Consider the following 20922-nt stretch of genomic DNA (forward strand, 5'->3'; position numbering starts at 1 on the left):
GTGCTACCATGCCCAGCTATTGAATTGAATCATTCTTAGTTTTACTTTTTAATTGCTTGTTGTTGGTATAGAAATTCCAATTGATCTTGATAAAGTTGCTCACTAGTTGAGTGTAATAAGTTATCTGTATATTATAAGGGGAATATGTACACACATGCATGCATGTACATGTATGTGTAAATTTTATTTATAATTAAGGTAGTTTGTTTTATCTTTCTAATTCTTATATCGTTTTTTCTCTTGCTCCTATCGCACTGGCCAGGACTTGTAGTATATTGTTAAAGAAACATAATGATAGAAATCATCCTTGTATTCTTCTTAGTCTAAAATTGGAAGGCTCTCGAGTAAGTGTAGATTGGTCAGTTATTTATTTATTTCCTTTAGATGGAATTTTAAAGGTTGGCTTCTCTTTGTTTGCTAGCAGTACTTACTTGTATATAAGGGTATTTAATTTGTTTCAACTACTTTTCCTGCCATGATAATATTATGATATTTTCCTTCTATTCCCTTCATTTGGTAACTTATAATGGTAGGTTGCTTAATGTTAAGTCATTCTTGAATAAACCCAATTTTATGGTGATAGATTAATTTTTTTTAATTACTGAATTTTTGTTTACTGGATTTATTTTTAGGATGTCCCCCCCTTTGCTATTGCCTATATGCCCCCTTTTTCACATTATCAGGGTTTTTTTCCACTTAGTTTATTGGTACATTTTAGGTGTACAATACAGTTACACTCATCATTGGGATCCTGTACCTTTACATGATGGATCGTGGTTCTTATTTTTTTCCCCATACCCCTGCCCTCCCTTCACCCCCTCCACCCTTCCCTATTTCCAAAGACTTTGTTTCCACGTTTTTCCTTTTCTCATATTACATTATCAGTTTTAAAAGATCAGTAAGAGCTCAGCATGCTTGTACACACCTGGCAAATTGAGGGCCAGTCTGGGCAATTTATAGAGACTTGGTCTCAGACTTTTTAAGGAAAGGATAGGTAGACACTGGACATATAGCTCAGTAGAGAGCAACTAGCATTCTATATGAAACAAAGCTGGTTTTGCCTGTCTTGACTGTTTCAAAAGATACAGATTTTACTTTGCATCAACAGTGCCTCTTTATTGCACCATTTCAAAAACATCCTCTTTGGTGGCACACTGTGGAAGCATTTAGTTACAAGCAAATATTTTAGAGGTTGTTAGCAATTTTATACAGGCTATGATAATGTTCTTCTAACTTAAGGCCAAAACAACTACCTAGTTTTAAATGAGTCAGGATTTCTTTTAAAATATACATATAAATGTATCTATCATGTAGAATTAATGCCTTACTCTGGGAATTTAGAATATATGATTGCTATATTGTACACAAGCACCCTGTCATGATAAAATGCTGCCTAATACTTGGCAATTATTATGTAACAGTTTGGCAAAATAATTTTTTGAAAGGCAGAACATTTCAAGAAATGTTCCATTTTAAAAATAAGAATTTATGTTCTCAAAGTATTAATTGTCTTAGGCCTCGCAAACCTGTAAGTTATACATTTTGAAATCTATTCAAATGAAGGTAGTAATATAATATATGGCATGGAATAATAGGTACATGAATTAGAACAGTATTTTAAAAGTGCAGTACATACATTGTTAACGGGTACATTTAAGAAATTTGTTTAGGAAAAGGTAGTGATTAGATAGGCAAGTTGGAGGGAGGAGCACATAAAATAGTATATTGGCAAGCTTCCTGAAGTACATATGCATAGCAATTAGAGGCATATTGATTTTTAAATGTCAGCCAGTTTTTATTCTCTTCCATTTTTAGCATCTATTTGTATGAACAGTAATTATTCTTACTTCTAAAGGGGATTTTTCAAGCTTTTGTGAATATTTGTTATACAGTATAGGAAATAAATTACTGCTGTTACTTATAATGAACTTAAGTTTGTAATACCAACTATGGTTTAAAGTTTTGTTAGGTTAATTATTTGTCAAGTGATGGTTAAGAAAGTCCTTATTTTACTGTTCAGATTTTGGGACATTTCTTCTACTTTCTACTTTAATCCACTAAACAAATGCCATTGACAGTATGTTGAAATACATTATTAAAAGTCATCACATCCATTCTAAATATAAAAAACTTTTTGCTAAATTAGTTCAATTCAGGATTGCGTTCATCCACTATTCATATTGTTAGTGGTTTTTAGTGCCTTAATAGGCCCTTATAGAATGTAGAGAATAGAGTACATTTCCAGGAGACTGAAAACCTGCATTATTTTATAGAATCTCAGTTACTTTGAGAGTTTATGGTTTCATGGTCCTACTAATTCATGTTAATGGAAGGTAATCACACAACCACCTCATAACTATTACCACTGAGTACCAGAGACATCCTATTTTCAGGGAAGGTTATAAATGAAAGTGTGTCCTAGAATTGTTGAAGTAAACAATTCATTAAGTAAATTTTTAAAAGACATGATAATCTTGAATTTTCTAATTTTCTGTGATTAGCCCAGTATGGTACACTACAAATTTTCTACTTGAGCTTGCATTTTTTTCTGTACTTTAGACACCGTTTAATATTCCATTCCCAGATTCATCCAGTGGAATTTACAGCTATGCATCATTAGAGTTCTGTTATCTACCCTAGATAGCTATTAACGTTAACTATCCAGGCTCTGAGAAATGTTTTGGCCTAGAGATTTGGGGAAGTAATATAGGCAGTTTTTTTTTCTTTTCATTTACCTAATGTTAAGACTGAAATTGTGTCCATTTAGTAATATTGTCTGTTAGGAAAAGATTTATGATACAGGAAGAATGAGATATATCTATATTTAGCTTAATTTTACACAAGAATATTTGTATGTTGCACTAGCCTGCACAAGTACAAGTTCCTCTCCACCATATTTCACAACACAGTTCTGAAGGTGATATTTCTTTATTCATAATGTTTCAATGCATTCAAGGATTATATACCTCTTGCTGGGTATATGATGCTTACCTGTAATCCCAGCTATTCAAGAGGCTGAAGCATGAGAATAACAAGTCTGAGGCCAGCTTTGGCAATTTAGTGAGGCCCTGTCTCACACAAAATAAAAATTTTAAAACAGGGGGAAAGGGGGATAGAGATGTAGCTCAGCACTCCCTGCATTCAAATGACGGTACCATAAAAAAGAATGATAGACATCTTAGAAGTGGAAAGGGGAAGACAAGATGATGCAGGAAATCTAGGAACCACTATTTTTAAATTTTTTATCTTGTCTGTATGGCTTGATTTTTATTTCCATGTACATTTACTCTTTTTTTATATGAAGTAAGTACATCTTTTAAAAATGTGAGTCCAAGGGCAGTGGATGTAGCTTAGTGATAGACTGCTTACCTAGCATACATGTGGCCCTGGGTTAAGTCCCCAGTACTGCAAACAAACAAATAAATTTAAGTATGACTCCAAATTCTTTAAAAAGAAAATATATAGCATTCAAAATTCTTAACTATCTATTCCAAATTTGGGGGGGAGGGTCCTCTTCTCTAAATTATTCTTTATTGTAGCCATGTTTGTCTACTCTTGTCTATTTTTGGATCTTTCGTATTCTCAGGATTTTAAATTTTTCCCTTTGTGTTATTAGCTCTTTAAGGTTAAGTCCAATTCCCATCTATTCAACTTTATCAGATAGCTCTATAGCAAGTACCTATTACCCCACTGACTTCCAATGGCAAATATTCTGTTATTATACAGTGGTACTTGGGTCCTTGTCATTACTTGGTTCCAGACCAGGAGGCATGAGTATCCAAAATGAAGAGTACCAAACAAATGCTCTGGCTGGAAAGGGTAGCCAGTCACAGAGCAATTGACCCTGACAAGTTTCATCATGCATTTCCAATACCATACAAATGATGAGCATTGGGACAACATTTTCATGTCAGCATGTGTAAAGTACCAAATCTGATGAGTTTCAAAGCACTTGCATACCAAGGTATGACTATACTCTTCTCAGAAGCTGTTTTTTGTTAGGGTTGTTTATGTGTCAGGTTTTACTGTTAGATTTTTGAAACTGAATTATTTAGGTTTATATATCTCCTGTGCTACATAGTATGAACACACATTGACTATTTCTTCAGTTGAATCCTTATAAATATATGCATTATTTCTTTTCCTTCTTTCCCTAGTACTATGTAGTAATTTTATTAGAATTACAAATATTAATTTTCTACTCTTGTCTTTATTCTTAATATTTTACTAATTATTTTCTGAAAATAAGAATTATTCCTTTGCTGTTTACTATTCCGTAGTACAAAAGACAAGAATAATTACATGATAGTTTTCCACAAAATCTGTTATAGAAATTTTGATTATTATACAACTTTACACTTAAGGAAAAGTACTTTATAAACGATGCTTTTTTCCCCTTGTAGGTTACTTCCTCAGAATATTGGTCTTCTCTATGTTGGAGGTTTTGAAAGACCCTTTGCACAAATCAAGGTATGACTGTTCTTTTCTAGTGTCCTTTCCCTAGACATTCACTTGTTCCCAAGAACTTATTAATAACCATCAGCATATCAAAAATATCGTGAATCTGAAGTAATAATTTCATTGGTTTTTGTATATTTTTGCTGAAGAAGTCATTCAGCTTTTAAAATTCATTATTTTAATAATCTTGCCTGTACAGTACTCTATTAGAATTGACTTCAGCCAAAACAATTCAGTGAGTATTTTGAAGGATATTAGGGTTACACAAAGTAATCTTTTACCCTTATGCCATTAAAAACATTTTTACAGCTTTATTGAAGTACAGTAAATGGTACATAAAGTGTACAATTTGATCTTGACATATACTTGTGAAAACCATCACCACAATCAAAATAATGAACATTTCTGTCAACTGCCAAAATGTACTTGAAATTCCCTCCCCCTACCACTCAACTGATTTGTGTCATTTTAGATGAAATTGTGGGGGTGGGGTTTGTTCTTTACGTAAGTGGAATCATTTAGATTTTTTCTCTCTCCCTTGCCTTTTTTCACTCAGTGTATTTCAAGATGCATCCATATTCTTGTACTAATCACTAGTTCATACTTTCCGTTTTGTTTTATTGTAGTACTAGGGATTAAACCCAGGACCTTCACACTGAGCTATATCCCCAGTACTTTATAAAACTTTTTAATTTTGAGAGAGGATCTTGCTAAGTTGCTTAGTTTGCCAGACTGGGACTGAACTTAACCATCCTCCTGTCTCAGCTTCCTACAATGCATGTGACACCATGCTTCATGAGGTCATACTTTTTTATTGCTGAATATTATCCCATTCCATGGCTGTAACATAAATTATCTTTTCACCGTTAATGTCTGGATTATTTCTAGTTTGGGGCTCTTCCAAATAAAACTGAGAAGAATGTTGGTGTACATTTCTTCCTATAGACATATGCTTTCCTTTCTTTTGGATGACAGACTATCCTGTGTTTCTTCTAGGTAAATGAATAGGTCTGTTCCATTGGCCTACGTGTCTGTCCTTCTACCAATACCACACTATATGATTACTGTAGCTTTATAGTAAGTTATGAAATCTTGTAGTATAAATCTCCTGCTTCATTCTTTTCTCCAAGTTGTTTTGGCTGGTCTAGGTTTCTTTCATTTCTATGAAATCATAGAATCACCAATTTCTATAAAATCGCTTGTTGGGATTTTGGTTAGGATTATGTTGAATCTATAGATCAATCTGAGGAAAAATGAAATCTTAATAATATTGAATCCTGTAGTTCACAAAGACTTTGTCTCTCTCTCTTTTTTTGATAGTAGGGATCAAACTCAGGACCTTGTACTTGCAAAGCAGCCTGTGGCACCACTGAGCTAAATCTCCAGCCCTTTCTTTTATTAATATCTCTCAGTAATATTTTTTGTTCTCAAGTGTATTGGTCTTACACATTTTAAAAATCATATTTTTGAGGCTAACAAAAATGTATTTTTAAAAAAATATTTGTTTTATCGGTACATTTTAGGTATACAATATAATGACATTCTTCATTGGAAATTTGCACCTTTACATAATCTCCTTGGTTCTTATTTTTTCCCCCTTCCCCTGCCCTCCCTTCAACCCCTCCATCCCTCCCTATTTACAAAGACTTTGTTTCCATTTTTTTCATTTTCTCATATTAATTCCATTCCCTTCTTTCCTTTCCCCTATCCTTCCCACTTCCCCTTCCCCTTTGCCCCTTTTCTTCCTATTTCACATTATCTATTATACCTTTTAGTCCTTATTTACACTTTTCAGTTTCTCACACAAGAGAAACTACTCTGTATTTATACATGTGTGTCCTATTTATTTCACTTGAGTATTGCTTCAGTGTGCATCCATTTGGCTATAAATGTCTCTATCATTTTTATGGCTGAGTAGTATACTCCATTTTATATTTTTAAAAAACACATTTTATTTATCCAGTCTCCAGTTGATGGGCTGCTTCCAAGTTTTAGCTGTTACAAATTGTGCTGCTATGAACATGGGTGCACATATATCACTGTGGTGTGATTCTTTTAATTCTTTGGGGAAGATACCCAGCAGGGGAATATCTGGGTCAAATGGGACTTGCAGTCCTCGTTCTTTGAGGTATCTCCATACTGATTTCCACAGTGGTTGCACCAGTCTACACTCCCACCAGCAGTGGAGCAGTATTCCTCTTTCCCCACAGCCCTGCCAGCATTTGTTATTGGTTGATTTCATGATAGCAGCCATTCTTTCTGGGGTGAGGTGGAATCTTAGCATTGTTTTCATTTGCATCTCTCAAATGACCAGTGATGTTGAACATTTTTTCATATGTTCATTTGTTATTTCTACTTCTTTGTCTGAGTAATGTCTGTTCATTTCAAATGTATTTTTAATTCAATTTCTGGTTGTTCATTGCTAGCATATAAAGAACTGATTTGTAAAAATATGTTGACTTTAAATCTGTAATCTTATGATATTCAATTATTAGTTCTAGTAGGTTTGGCAGAGACAGTACTGGGGATTGAACCTAGGGCCTTCACATGGAGTTACTATGCATTCCCAGTGCTTTTCTTATTTTTAAAATTTTGAAACAGGATCTTATTAAGCCCAAACTGGGCTTGAACTTGTAAGCCTCATGCCTCAGCCTCCCATAGTACCAGAATTACAGCTGTGGGACACCACAACCAGTAGCTTGTGGAAGTGATTTTTATGGTGCTTTCTAAATAATGATTTTGTGGTCCAATAAAAAAAGGCAGCTTTTCCTCCTTCTTTCTGATCCAGGTGCCTTCTATTTTTCTTTATTACACTGGCTAAACTTACAGTACAGATTTGAATAGAAATGCGACAGACATCTTTGCCTTATTCCTAATCTTGGGAAAGCATTCACTCTTTCATGAAAAGTATTTTTTAGGTTGGGGATTTAGCTCAGTGGTGCCACTGCCTGCCTTGCAAGCCCAAGGTCCCAAGTTCAATCCCCAGAATAAAATAAAACAATTTTTTTTTAATATTAGTTAAGGGTTATGAATTAATTCTAATTAGGCTTTCTTTAAGAAATGGAAAAATACTAACATTTAAGGTGGTTAATAAAAATGAAGGTTTGAGATCATCGTTCTTTGTTTTTGTAACTTTTGTTAATGTTTTTTGAGAGGTCTATAAAATTTATTTTGGGGTTTATTTAGTTTTCTGATTTTTCTTCACATATGTTTCTTGTCTACATGAATTATTTTTCCTGTTTATTTGGAGGCTGTAATTTTAAACTTTTTCCACATACATATATCACATTTTTATGCTTTGAAAACAGTGATTTTTTTTAAAGAGTAGACTGAGCCTGAATAGGACATTCAAGATACTTAGTATTGATAATGTTCAATCTTGCTATCAGCTTTATTAAATAAATTTTATCTTAGTTACCATAGTATCAGCACCTTTTAAAATATTTCCATTAATTTAACTTAAATAAAAACACTCTTAAAAGTCTGTCATTAGTATCTTAAATTGTGGACTCTTTTGAACTTAGGTTTTTTTAAATAATGACATGCATTCAGGTACTTTTTCTTCGTCCCGTTTTTAATTATCCTTGGAACATGAATAGTATTGTGTTGGCAAGTGTTTTTTCTTAAGAGACTCCCGCACTATCCCATTCACTGAACTCAATAGTATAGCCAGAAATCCTAATAGATTTCAGCAGGTGCATTTTGTGAGTCCAATTTTTTTGTCCAATGGTTTAGAAAATCCTGTTTCTCCTTATTAGTACTGAAATAACTAAAAAGTGAGGGGCTTATCTGATATATTTATGGAAGGATAGAAATTTTTTGTCAAAAGGTATGGGTTACATGGCATCTCAGAAAGCATAATCTCAGTCTGTCACTCACCGGATACATTAACATAACATTTTCTTTATCTAGGTCTTTCCTAACAAGCTCCATGGCAGAGTTAAATCTTTTGCCAACTCTTTATGCTTGGATAATCAAGTCTTTTGTAAAGGAAAGTCTATATTATTTTAGTTTGTCTTTTTCTTTTGATGTTACTATGGGAAAGGTTTCTCTCATTCACTGTGAAAAGATTTCTTATCCCTACTAATTGTGGAAGTTCTCTAAGTCCTGTCCCTCTACACAGTTAGATCCCTGTCTAATTCGAGTACTGAAATGACCCTTCCAAAACAATAAAATAATTGTAGTTTAAATGTTTGAATGCTTAAGATTAGACTAGAAATTTAAGGTTCATTTCCTACCTTACCTTGCGCCCGACTTTTGTTAAGCATGAAATAGTAGTATTTGTTAAACTCATTTTTCTCTCATTAAACTGCATGTAATGATAATGTATTTTATGTCATAGATATCAGATATAACCTTCAAAAATAGAGTTTGCTTAAGAGCATATTGGTTATTGAATTTTAAATAAATCTGAATATTGAACTTGTTCACTTGAGGTATTTGTTCAAGTGAATTATTGTTCACTTTATTATTGAGAAAAGGGAATTCTCACTTATTAACATCTCAGGACTTAATTAAGTTCCTTAGTGTGTGTGGCTTTGAGTTAGAGACTATTTGCTAAAGAGATATTTTACAATTGCATCTCTAAAAAGGAGCTCTCTTGTCTAAAGGTCAGAAAGAGGAAAAATAAAAACATGAAAGGAATAATATGTACTTGGACAAATGTTGAATGCATTCAGGAATTGCTATACTGTGCCAATAGATATCTGTGCTATTAGCACATAACATAGGTCACTGCAACCATTCTGCCAACCGAACACACAGGTACTCTTTCATTATTTACTCATCTTTTTCTATCCAAGCTCCAAATAAAGACATAAATATGTATAAACATGGAACTTCATCATAGTCTTAGACTGGTGATTCTTCCTGCTAATTATGGGTTCATTGTTAGGGGAAGTTATTTCAGCCTACCTTTTATTTGTTAAAATCTTTGGTAAATCTTGGGAGAAGATTCTTTTGTATATAACTTTCACCCGAAACAGTGACTCTACTCTGATCATTGACCTCTTTCAGATTCTGTAAAAGCTGTGACCTCTCTGCCTAGAAAAACTGACCTCTCCCTGCCTCCCTTCCTTCCTCCCCCTCCCCCTTCATTTTTCTCCTCCTTCCCCCTTGTAATTTAAGTGCATGGAAGGATCCCAAATTAAGAATCCTAAAAAGTGATTGTTTCCCCAACTTTTTCTGTTTACCAAAAAAAAAAAGAATACAAAAGATGTATCTTTTCAGGGGAAATTTTATTTTGGAGACTTTTATTTTAAACATACATGATTGGGCTAGGGATTTAGCTCAGTGGTTCTGCCGCCTGCCTCGCAAGCGCAAGGTCCTGAGTTTGATCCCTGGTACCAAAAAAAAAACATAGATCTATAAAAACATACATGATTATTTTATTCTTTTTTTTTGGTGCTGGAGATCGAACTTGAGTCCTTGCGCTTGTGCAGCAGGTGGCAAAACCACTGAGCTAAATCCCCGGGCCATGATTATTTTATTCTAAAGTAAAATAAACTAAATAAAATACTGATCATTTTAAAATTAGTTAAGAATAAGAAAAGAATTGCCTCATGTATCTTCTGCTATTGTTTTGTGCAATAAATGCAGATTTCACCCTCATCCAAGACTGTAACTTGTTTTGAATTTATTAAGTTTCTAGGGACTGGGGATTTAGTTCAGTGGTTCTGCCCCCTGCCTCACAAGCACAAGGACCCAATTTCACTGCCTCACAAGCACAAGGACCCGAGTTTACTGCCTCACAAGCACAAGGACCCGAGTTCAATCCCCGGTACCAAGAAAACACACAAAAAACCACAAAAAAGCAAGATTAAATTTCTAAATGTTCTGAGTTGTATGTAACTTAAATAAGAATAGGGTTCATTATACATTTATATGCAGTTTTTGAAATTAAAATGGGACATTTTGATTAAATAATCTGGTTTATTCCTACTTACAAACTTTCAGAGTGTCTCTTATATGGGGGTTGGGATGGATATTTTTATATATCAGTGCATAATACCTTTGTGTTAATTGCGTGTATGTATTCTTTTAGTCATACCTTATTTTTGTAGATATATTCAAGTTTCAATAATAGTTTACGTTTTATATGTATTATTCTGTGGGTTTTTTCTAGAGCATTTCATAGTCTAGTAAAAATCTTAATGCTAATTCTCATAGGTTTCTAGTTCTGGAGGCTTCACTTAGCAGCCAGAATTCATAAAACCAAGAAGGATTGAAGCCTGTCAGCATCACCATTACTCAACCAGAGGGTTGTTATGAAAAGACTCAAGTCCACAGGGCTGTCCCTCCCGCAGGGCTTGGTATTAGTTGCCTCTTCCTGTTCTGACAGCCCAAGAAGTGTGAGAGACTGTGAGGCTGAGTCAGACTCGAGTTTCCATGTTAACACTGCAGAAAGGCAAAAAAAAAAAAAAAGTCCATATTTTAAATATGAATTCCATCCAGCAACAATATATGAAAAGTAAGCACTGTACCATTATTTTGATTTTTTTTTAAGCAGTTATTTTACAGACAGTATAGCATGGTTATTCCCTGCCTCAGAGCCTTATTCCATTCGTGCTGAGTGACTCAGGTACCATTAGTCATAGTTACATACTCTAAGCTTTCTGATTTTGAATTTTTAAAAATCTCTTTATACCTAAGTAAATATAAAGTTGATGTCTGTATTTATGTGCATATGTAGTAAACACAAAAAAATATTTCTCATTTTCATTTTTGAAGTCATGTTTGAAATCAAACCATTCCCTCAGATTTTTTCTATTATAAAAAATTAAAATATTTTTTTCTTTAGGGTATTTTGAGCTTAGGTTATTGTTACTTTAAAAATGTTTTTGAAATAGTTGAGTCAATTTTAATTCTTTGGGTAAATTAAATTTAAAGGTTAAAGTATTTATTTTCGCTCTTTGTATTATGAAAGGACTAAATTATTCTAGGAAAACTGATGGAAATGATTTGATTTGTTTGCTGACTGATGACTGTTTAGACAATTTTTGACTTATTAGATCAATGCTATTTTTACTTTAAAAAAGAACTATTTAAACACCCATATTTTAAATCTCTAAAACATCTGAAGTATTTCAGATAGAGATGTAGTCCTTAGAACTGAGTATTCTAGTTTTGTGACTTCCACACTTTTGACCATAACCTATAGAAATATAGGAAATTGAGCCGGGGATTTAGCTCAGTGGTTCTGGCGCCTGCCTCGCAAGCACAAGGTCCCGAGTTCGATCCCCAGTACCAAAAAGAAAAAAAAAAAATAGAAATGTAGAAAATATGTTTTTTATCAAGATTCAGTACACATACATATACCATACTTAAATTTACAATATACCCACTCAGTGTAAACCCAAGTTTCAAAATAGATATAATGTCATATTCTTTTTCTGTCAGTTTGATATTTAAATGGTGGTCTCAACCCAGTAAATAATTTCTCTATTGAAAGTGGGTCACAGCTTACCAGTTTTGGGAACACTGCTTCAGGGTAGGTCTTGTCCAGCTAATGTTGCCATGTGCTTCTGGCAGGATAAGACCACACTGATAGGTGCTAGTGAGGCAGCCATCTGCCCCTGAATTAATGAGAACTCTCAGAGTGGCTTTGGAGAAAAAGAAAAACATGACAGAGCAGAGAGACGAAGAAGGTATAAGGAAGAGATAAATGAGAAATGATTTAAGGTGTTTTTTTGAGCCAAGTAAAGTTATTTTGTTTCAAAAATCCTAAAGAACAGAAGGGAGCCTTCCACACCTGCTCTATCTTCCAAGTGATTTCATTAATTTTGAAGATAAAGAATAAAGGTAAAAAATCTCTAAATGGAAAAATAAATAAATTGAAGTAGGTGAGAGAATTTAAGAGAAAGCTGTAGAATCAGATCTAAAACTATGTGACATATTAATAATGGCTAAATTTTTGTTAGTACTATTGAAGATGAGGCAGTTTTTCAATATTTCATGTTACAGTACTAAGGGATAAAGTGATTATCCCTTTATTGAAAACAGATTCAAAAAGAAGCTTAAACCCTCATGATTACTAAAAAAGTTTCCCTAATTCCATGAAGTAGCAGTTAAGTTGCTGACAACTACTTATCCTAAAGTTTCTGACACAGAGTGCTTTAAATCAGTTTTGGGCTTTCACGTGAGCCCAGCAGTAACTGGGCCATAACTTTATAGATGTTAAAAATTATCTATTGTTTATTAACAGGTTACACAGTTTACACGCAGGCCAGAGTTCTAAAAAGTACACTGTAATGGTGGTTCTCCTACCTAAGTGCCACGGCCTACACTCACATATATTTCAGTGTCAGTATTCTTATCTTCATGTACTTTGATAATTTATTAAAAATACTGTAAGCCGGGCCAGGGATTTAGCTCAGTGGTTCCGTTACCTGCCTCGCAAGCACAAGGTCCTGAGTTCGATACCTGGTACCAGTCCCCCCAAATTCGGTAAGCCCCAGGAGGGCTGAGCTGTGTCTTGTTCATTTCTGAATCCTCAGCATTTAGCCTAGTTTCTGGCACATAAAAGTATTAAATATGTATATGTTAACATTATTGTTGAAGAATGCCTAGCCAAATTTTTATAAACCATTAAGATTTTACCATGAAGTTCATTAGGCTATTTAAAGTCTCTGGTTCTAATTGAATACATATTTACAGGCTTAAAACTTTATTTTCTATTCTCAGTTACGTCTTAATTGGAATATCTTTGTGGCAATATAAATTAATTTTATTTTCTAATTTAAGATTGTGGTTGTGAATTATTATTAATATCAGCTGTATTTGAAATGTAGATTTTATGAATATATTATTCTGAGAACATTTTAAATATAGCTCTCAAATTATTTTCTAATTTTAAAAAGTTAGCATTTTTCTTGACAAAAAATTCCAATGTCTTTTAGCCTGTCCTGAATTAGGCACTTTGTTAGAAACATTTTGGACTTTTATTTTGGCTTGTTCTAATATCTTTTTTAAACATTGTATGAGAGTATCAAGGTGAGTCTTTGTTAAATGTGGCTTGGAGGAAAAAAGAATAAACAAATCGTTTTTGTAACTTTGAAAAGTTCTCTAAAAAAGTAAATGGTATTATGCAATGTTTTGCCTGGTTAGAAATTTGCAATGCAGTTTTACCTTTAAAAAGTTTTGTCTTGAATTTTTTTTTTTGTATTAAATTCTTTTATTGGTACATTGTAGGTATACAACACAATTACATTTCTCATTGGGAATTGGACCTTTACATAATGCATCTTGGTTCTTATTTTTTCCCCATTCCTAGCCCTCCCTTCACCCCCTCCACCCTTCCCTATTTACAAAGACTTTATTTCCATTTTTTCCATTTCTCATCATTTTTCCTTTCCCTTGCCCCTCCCACTACCCCTACCCCTTTGGACCTTTTCTTCCTATTTTACATTATTGATTATTCATTCTAATCATTGGTACATTTTAGGTATACAATATAATGACATTCATCATCAGAAATTTGCACCTTTACATATTCTCTCTTGGTTCTTATTTTTCACCCTTGCCCAGCCCTCCCTTCAACCCCTCCAGTCCTCCCTCTTTACAAAGATTTTGTTCCTATTTTTTCATTTTCTCATATTAATCCCATTCCCTTCTATCCTTTCCTCTAGCCCTCCCACTTCCTTCCCCTTTGCCCCTTTTCTTCCTATTTCACATGACCTATTATACATTTAGTCCTTATTTACACTTTCAGTTTCTCACACCAGAGAAACTATTCGGTATTGACACATCTGTGTCCTATTTATTTCACTTAAGAGTATTGCCTGAATGTGCATCCACTTAGCTATAAATGTCTCTAATTTCTCATTTTTTATGGCTGAGTAGTACTCCATTTTATAAAAAAAACCACAATTTTCTTTATCCAGTCTCCAGTTGATGGGCATTTGGGCTGTTTCCAAGTTTTAGCTAACACAAACTGCGCTGCTATGAACATGGGTGCACATATATCACTGTGGTATGATTCTTTTAATTCTTTGGGGAAGATCCCCAGCAGTGGAATAGCAGGGTCAAATGGGACTTCCAGTCCTAGTTCTTTGAGGTATCTCCATACTGATTTCCACAGTGCTTGCACCAGTCTACACTCCCACCAGCAGTGGAGCAGAGTTCCTCTTTCCCCACAGCCCCGCCAGCATTTTTTATTGGTTGATTTCATGATAGCAGCCATTCCTTCTGGAGTGAAGTGGAATCTCAGCATTGTTTTCATTTGCATCTCTCAAATGACCAGTGATGTTGAACATTTTTTCATGTATTTATTTGCTATTTCTGTTTCTTTATCTGAGAAATGTCTGTTCATTTCAGCTGCCCATTTTCAGATTGGGTCTTTAAATTTGGGAGGTCTGATCTTTTTAAGTTCTTTATAGATTCGAGATAGTAGAACTTTGTCTGAGGAAGAGCAGGTGAAGATTTTTTCCCCACATTGTGGGTTGTCTCTTCACACTGTTGGTGGTTTCTCTTGCTGTGCAGAAGTCTTTTAATAAGAAGAGATCCCACTTGTTGATTGTTTGTGCTAGTTCACAGGCAACTGAGGTTTTGTTCATAAAATCTTTTCCTACACCGATGTCTTCAAGGGTTCTACCTAACCTCTGTTCCAACTGGTTCAGAGTTTCTATTTTAATATTTAGATCTTTAATCCATTTTGATTTTAGTTGAGTGCATGACGAGAGATATAGGTCTAGTTTGAATCTTTGGCAAGTTGAAGCCCAATTTTTCCAGCACCATTACTTAAAGAGGCTATCTTTCCTCCAGTGAGGGTGTTTGGCTCCTTTATCGAAGATGAGATGGCTGAGTGTGTCTGGCATTGTTTCTACATCTTCTAATCTGTTCCACTGGTCCTCAGGTGGTCTGTTTCTTTGCCAGTACCATGCTGTTTTTCTCACAGTAGCTTTGTAGTATAGTTGCAGGTTGGGGATTGTGATACCCCCTGCCATGTCTCTGTTACCTAGAATTGCTTTTGCTATTCTGGGTCTCTTCTTGCTCCAAATGAATGTTTGGATTGTTTTCTCGAGGTCTGTGAAGTATGCTGCTGGGATCTCAATTGGAATTGCATTAAATCTATATAGCAGTTTTAGAAGTATGGCCATTTTCACTATATTAATCCTTCCTACCCAGGAGCAGGGGATGTCTGTCCATTTTCTGGTATCATCTTCAATCTCTCTTTTCAGAGTGCCATAGTTTTCAGAGAAGAGGTCTTTGATTTCTTTCGTTAGGATGATTCCTAGGTATTTCAGTTTTTCAGATGCTGTTGTGAAAGGAATTATTTGCCCTATTTCTCTCTCAGTGAGTCTGTCATTTGTGTAGAGGAAAGCTGTTGCTTTTTGTGTGTTGACCTTGTAACCAGCTACTTGACTGAATTTGGTTATTAAGTCTAGAAGACTTTTGGTGGAGTTCTTGGGGTCTTCTCTATAGAGTATCATGTCATCTGCAAATAATGACAATTTGACTTCTTCATTTCCTATCTTTATTCCTTTTATTTCTTTCTCTTGTCTAATTGCTCTGGCTAATGTTTCCAGAACTATGTTGAACAAGAGTGGTGATAGTGGACATCCTTGTCTTGTTCCTGATTGAGTGTGAAGGATTTCAGTTTTTGACCATTTAGTATGATATTGGCTGTTGGTTTTTCATAGATGGCTTCTATCATTTTGAGGTAGATACCATCTATTCCAATTTTTTGTAGGGTTTTTATCATCAATGCATGTTGGATTTTGTCAAATGCTTTTTCTGCATCTATGGAGATAATCATATGGTTTTTGGCTCTATTGATATAGTGTATTACATTGATTGATTTTCGTATATTGAACCATCCCTGCATCCCTGGGATGAATCCCACTTGATCAGGGTGTATGATCTTCTTGATGATCTTCTGCATTCTGTTTGCCATTATCTTTATCATTAAGGATTTTTGGATTTATGTTCATTAGTGAGATTGGCCTATAGTTCTCTTTTTCAGTTGGGTCTTTCTCTGCTTTGGGGATCAAGGTGATGCTTGCTTCCTGGAATGAATTTGGGAGTATTGCTTCCCTTTCAATTTCCTTGAAGAGTTTAAACAGTAGTGACAGCAGTTCCTCTCTAAATATCTTGTAGAATTCAGCAGTGAAGCCTTCAGGGCCCGGGCTTTTCTTAGTTGATAAGTTTTTAATTACATTTTCAATTTCATTGGTTGATATTGGGTTGTTCAGAATTTTTAGGTCTTCTTCGTTCAACTTTGGTAATTCATATGTATCTAGGAATCTGTCCATTTCTTCTGTGTTGTCCATCTTATTGGCGTATAGGTTCTGGAAGTAGGTATTGTTGATCCTCTGGATTTCTGCTGGGTCTATTGTAATTTCACCCTTTTCATTCCTAATTGCATGGATTTGGGCCTTTTCTTTCCTTTTTCTGACAAGGTTGACTAAAGGTTTGTCAATTTTGTTGATTCTTTCCAAGAACCAACTCTTGGCTTCATTGATTTTTTTGTATCGTTCTCTTAGTGTCCATTACATTGATTTCTCCTCTGATCTTTATCATTTCCTCCCTTGTATGACCTTTGGGGTTGTCCTGCTCTTCTTTTTCTAGAAGCTTGAGGTTCAGCATGAGGTTGTTTAATTGGGCTCGTTCTGTTTTCCTAATATGCGTATTCACTGCTCTGAATTTCCCTCGTAAGACTGCTTTCATTGTGTCCCATAGATTCCGATATGTTGTATTGTCATTGTCATTTAATTGAAGGAACTGTCTGATTTCTTCTTTAATTTCCTCTGTGACCCACTGGTTATTCAGAAGTGTGTTGTTCAATTTCCATGTGTTTATGAAATGTTTTGAGTTTCTTTTGCTATGGATCTCCAATTTCATTGCACTATGATCTGATAATGTATAGGGGATAACTTCAGTTCCTTTGCACTTACTTAAACATGTTCTGTGTGTGAGTATGTGGTCTATTTTTGAGAATGACCCATGTGCAGCTGAGAAGAATGTGTATTCTGATTTTGTGGGGTGGAAGACTCTGTAAACATCTGTTAAGTTCATTTGTTCAAGAGTTCGATTGAGTTCTAATATTTCATTACTTATTTTTAGTCTAGTTGATCTGTCTATTTCTGACAGTGGGGTGTTGAGGTCCCCCACTACAATTGTATTAGTGCATATATGACTTTTCATGTCCGTTAGTATTTGTTTTATATAGTTGAGTGCACTAGTGTTTGGTGCATAGATATTTTTGATTGTCATCTCTTCCTCTTGGATTCTTCCCTTTACAAGGATGTAGTGTCCTCTTTGTCTCTCTTAATCAGTGTTGGTTTGAAATCTACTTGATCTGCAAAGAGGATAGCTACTCCTGCTTTTCTTCGAGTTCCTGTCCCATGCAGTATTGTTTTCCACCCTTTAACTTTCAGTTTGTGAGTTTCCTTTTGAATTAAGTGTGTTTCTTGTATGCAGCATATTGTTGGATTTTGCTTCTTGAACCATTCTGCTAGTCTATTTCTTTTGATTGGTGAATTGAGACCATTAACGTTGATGGTTATAACTGATATGTATTGACTTGTCATTGCCATGACTTTTTCTTTTTGTTGCGTTCTCCCCCTTTACTTGTAATTTCTTGTCATGCCAAATGGGTTCATTCTGCTTTGCTTCCTGGGGTTGTGATCCTCAATGTCTGTTCCTAGGATATCATGTAAAATTCTTTGGAGTGCGGGTTTGGTATTCACGAAGTTTCTAAGGTGCTCTTTGTCATGAAGGTATCTTATTTCTCCATCAATTTTGAAAGATAGTTTTGCAGGGTACATCAATCTGGGTTGGAGGCTGTTTTCTTTTAGGGCTTGGAATATGTCACTCCAAGCTCTTCTTGCCTTGTTGATTTGTGTTGAGAAGTCTGCTGTGATTCTGATGGGCTTTCCTTTGTATGTGATTTGTTTCTTTTCTCTGACTGCTTGGAGAACTTTATTCTTCTGTTGAGTTTCTGGAATCTTAACAATTATATGCCTAGGTGTAGATTGTTTTTGATCAAGGCTATTTGGAGTCCTATATGCCTCACTTATCTGTATGTCAAGCTCTTTTCCCCTGCTTGGGAAGTTTTCTGCCATTATTTCTGTGAATAGATTTTTTTATGTCATCTCCACTCTCTCCTGTTTCTTCATTGAGCCCAATCAGTCTTATGTTATTCTTCTTTGCATCATCTAGCAGCTGCTGGATTGATTTCTCATGTTCCCTTATAATTTTGAAGCAATTTTTCTTTTCCTGGTCACTAATTGCAATCTTATCTTCTGTATCTGTAATTCTGTCCCCACATTGGCTCATTCTGCTGTGTAGACTTTCAATGGAGATTTTCATGTCCTGGAAATCTGTTTGTATCTGTTTTATGGATTCCATTTGTTTCTTATGTTGGGATTCCATCATGTTCCTGAGCTCTTCTCTAGATTTATTAATCATGTCTTGCACTAGGGGCACAATTTCTCCTGTTATCTGAGAAATTATTTCTGATTTCATTTTTTCCAGATCCCCTTTTTTTTGCTAGTTCAGTGGGTCCAAGTGGTTGAGTATCAGAGTGTTCCATCTCATTTCCCTTTGGGGTTGCTGTAGGTGATCTGGAAGTCTGGTTTTGAGACTTATTTACATGTTTTCTCATTTCGACTGGGCTAGGGGGCTGTTAGCGCCTGCATGGATTACCTCCTCTGAGCTGGGTGAGGTGGGCCAGGGGCTGCGAGCAGCAGTAGGGATGGTGACCCAAAAGCCCTTTCCTGTGGGCTGGGAGCAGCGGGAGGGTTGGTGGCTGGGAAGCCCCTTCCTCTGGAACAGGAGCAGTGGGAAGGTGGCTCAGAAGCCCCTCCATCTTGGCCAGGAGCAGTGGGAGGGATGGTAGCCTGGAAGCCCCTTCCTCTGGGCCAGGAGCAGTGGGTCAGAAGGTGGCCCAAAAGCCCTTTCCTCTGGGCTGGGAACAGTGGGAGGGATGGTGACCGGGAAGCCCCTTCCTCTGGACCAGGAGCAGTGTCAGGACGGCTCAGAACCCCCTACCTCTGGGCCGGGAACAGCGGGACTCAGTACCTTGGTCTGGTGGTCTGGTGTCCTCTGCGTCTTTGTAGTGTGGAACCAGGTGGCTGCCTTTCTGAAGCGGGGTGATTTGGTGTCTTCTGTGTGACTTAGGACCTCGGTAGGGCGTGCACAGTCCTGCCTGTCTGCAGCGGGCTGATTCGGCGTGTTCTGTGCGACTCTGTTTTGAATTTTATAGGCAGTGATAACTGCAAAAATATAAAAGATTATATAAAAATTACTATTGTTGAAGTCCTTTGAAAAATAATGCCACAGGTTTTTAAAATTTTATATTAGAAATCTAGAACTTATTTATTCTGTTCTCACAGAAAGGGAAAAAATTATTTCTCTGGTAAATGAAAGATTCTCTTATCCTCTTGCCTAATATTGTAGTCTTAGAATGCAAAACAACTCCCCTGCTCCCGTCTAAATACAGACAACAGTGTGCATTGATGCTATAGTGGTGAGCGTAGCTGCCGTCTAAATGGGGACACAATAGTAAAGACCCATTTCAAGTGGTCTGTGGCCATGATTCAGGCAGTTAGGAAAGCTCCAAACCAGTGCTTCTTTTTGTTGACTCCTCTGACAATGTGTATATTTTGCACAGCCCCAAGGGAGCAAAAATAAGACCCTTGATTATTCTCTACCAGCACCCCTCCCCAAAGAGCAGTAACAAACTCAATCTACATAATACAAATCATCTGTTGCCAAAGTTTTCATTAGGAAGTATCAGAGTTGATACTTGCGCACCTTTAAAAGGCGTCAGTAGGCTGGAGTTCAGATGATATAAATGTGAAGGAGGAATCTTGCCAGCACAGTTGCTCTGGCTTTCTTTCTCTCTGCTTTCTGGCCATGATCTATCTGCATCATCACAGCCTAGTAAACAGAGAGCAAAGTGGCCATGGACTCAAAAACTTCTGAAACCATGAGCCAGAATAAACTTTTCCTCCTTAAAGTTGGTTTTTGTCAAGTATCTTGTCACAGCGATGGAAACCTAACACTAATTCTCTCTTGAAATAGTTTTTTCTCAACTGTAAGCTAAATGTTTGACTTCTTATATCCTAACATTTTATTATCTGTAGTATTAATTGCCTATAAATAAAAGTGACAAGTTCTCAGTCCAGAAAATTCACAACGCTAAATGCAATGAACTGTAAGATTTTAAGAAAGTATTATAAATTCAGATTTAACATTGGACATATATCAGTATTGAGTTGCTGTTTGAGTATTTATAGTTGTATGTTAAAATATGTTCAATACTTAACTAATATTTATGTCTGTGGTGTCATCACATCAGTGTTTCTGATACCCAAGAAATAGCTTCATAAGTGATCATTCATTTGCCAAAATAGTATGTTGTTTCTTACTAAAATACTTTTAGGTAACTCTGCTTGACTTGATTAATAGTGAAAATTGTTATTTATTTAAGTTTTCTGCCAGTATTTAAATAGAGAACTG

At 35.5% G+C, this 20922-nt stretch overlaps 1 protein-coding gene across 3 annotated transcripts in view; it reads left to right on the forward strand.

Moving 5' to 3' along the window:
* Positions 1-20922, forward strand: part of Rngtt (RNA guanylyltransferase and 5'-phosphatase) — a 314302-nt gene that overhangs the window by 244585 nt on the left and 48795 nt on the right. For all 3 annotated transcript variants that reach the window (XM_013077976.2, XM_021240735.2, XM_004860222.3), the window contains one exon: positions 4404-4470. In XM_013077976.2, the coding sequence (XP_012933430.1) occupies positions 4404-4470 (67 nt within the window). The remainder of the gene's footprint in view (positions 1-4403; positions 4471-20922) is intronic.

Source organism: Heterocephalus glaber, unplaced genomic scaffold, assembly GCF_053883595.1.
Source record: "Heterocephalus glaber isolate CG9 unplaced genomic scaffold, H.glaber_assembly_v1.0 deba00001523, whole genome shotgun sequence".
Classification (NCBI taxonomy): domain Eukaryota; kingdom Metazoa; phylum Chordata; class Mammalia; order Rodentia; family Bathyergidae; genus Heterocephalus; species Heterocephalus glaber.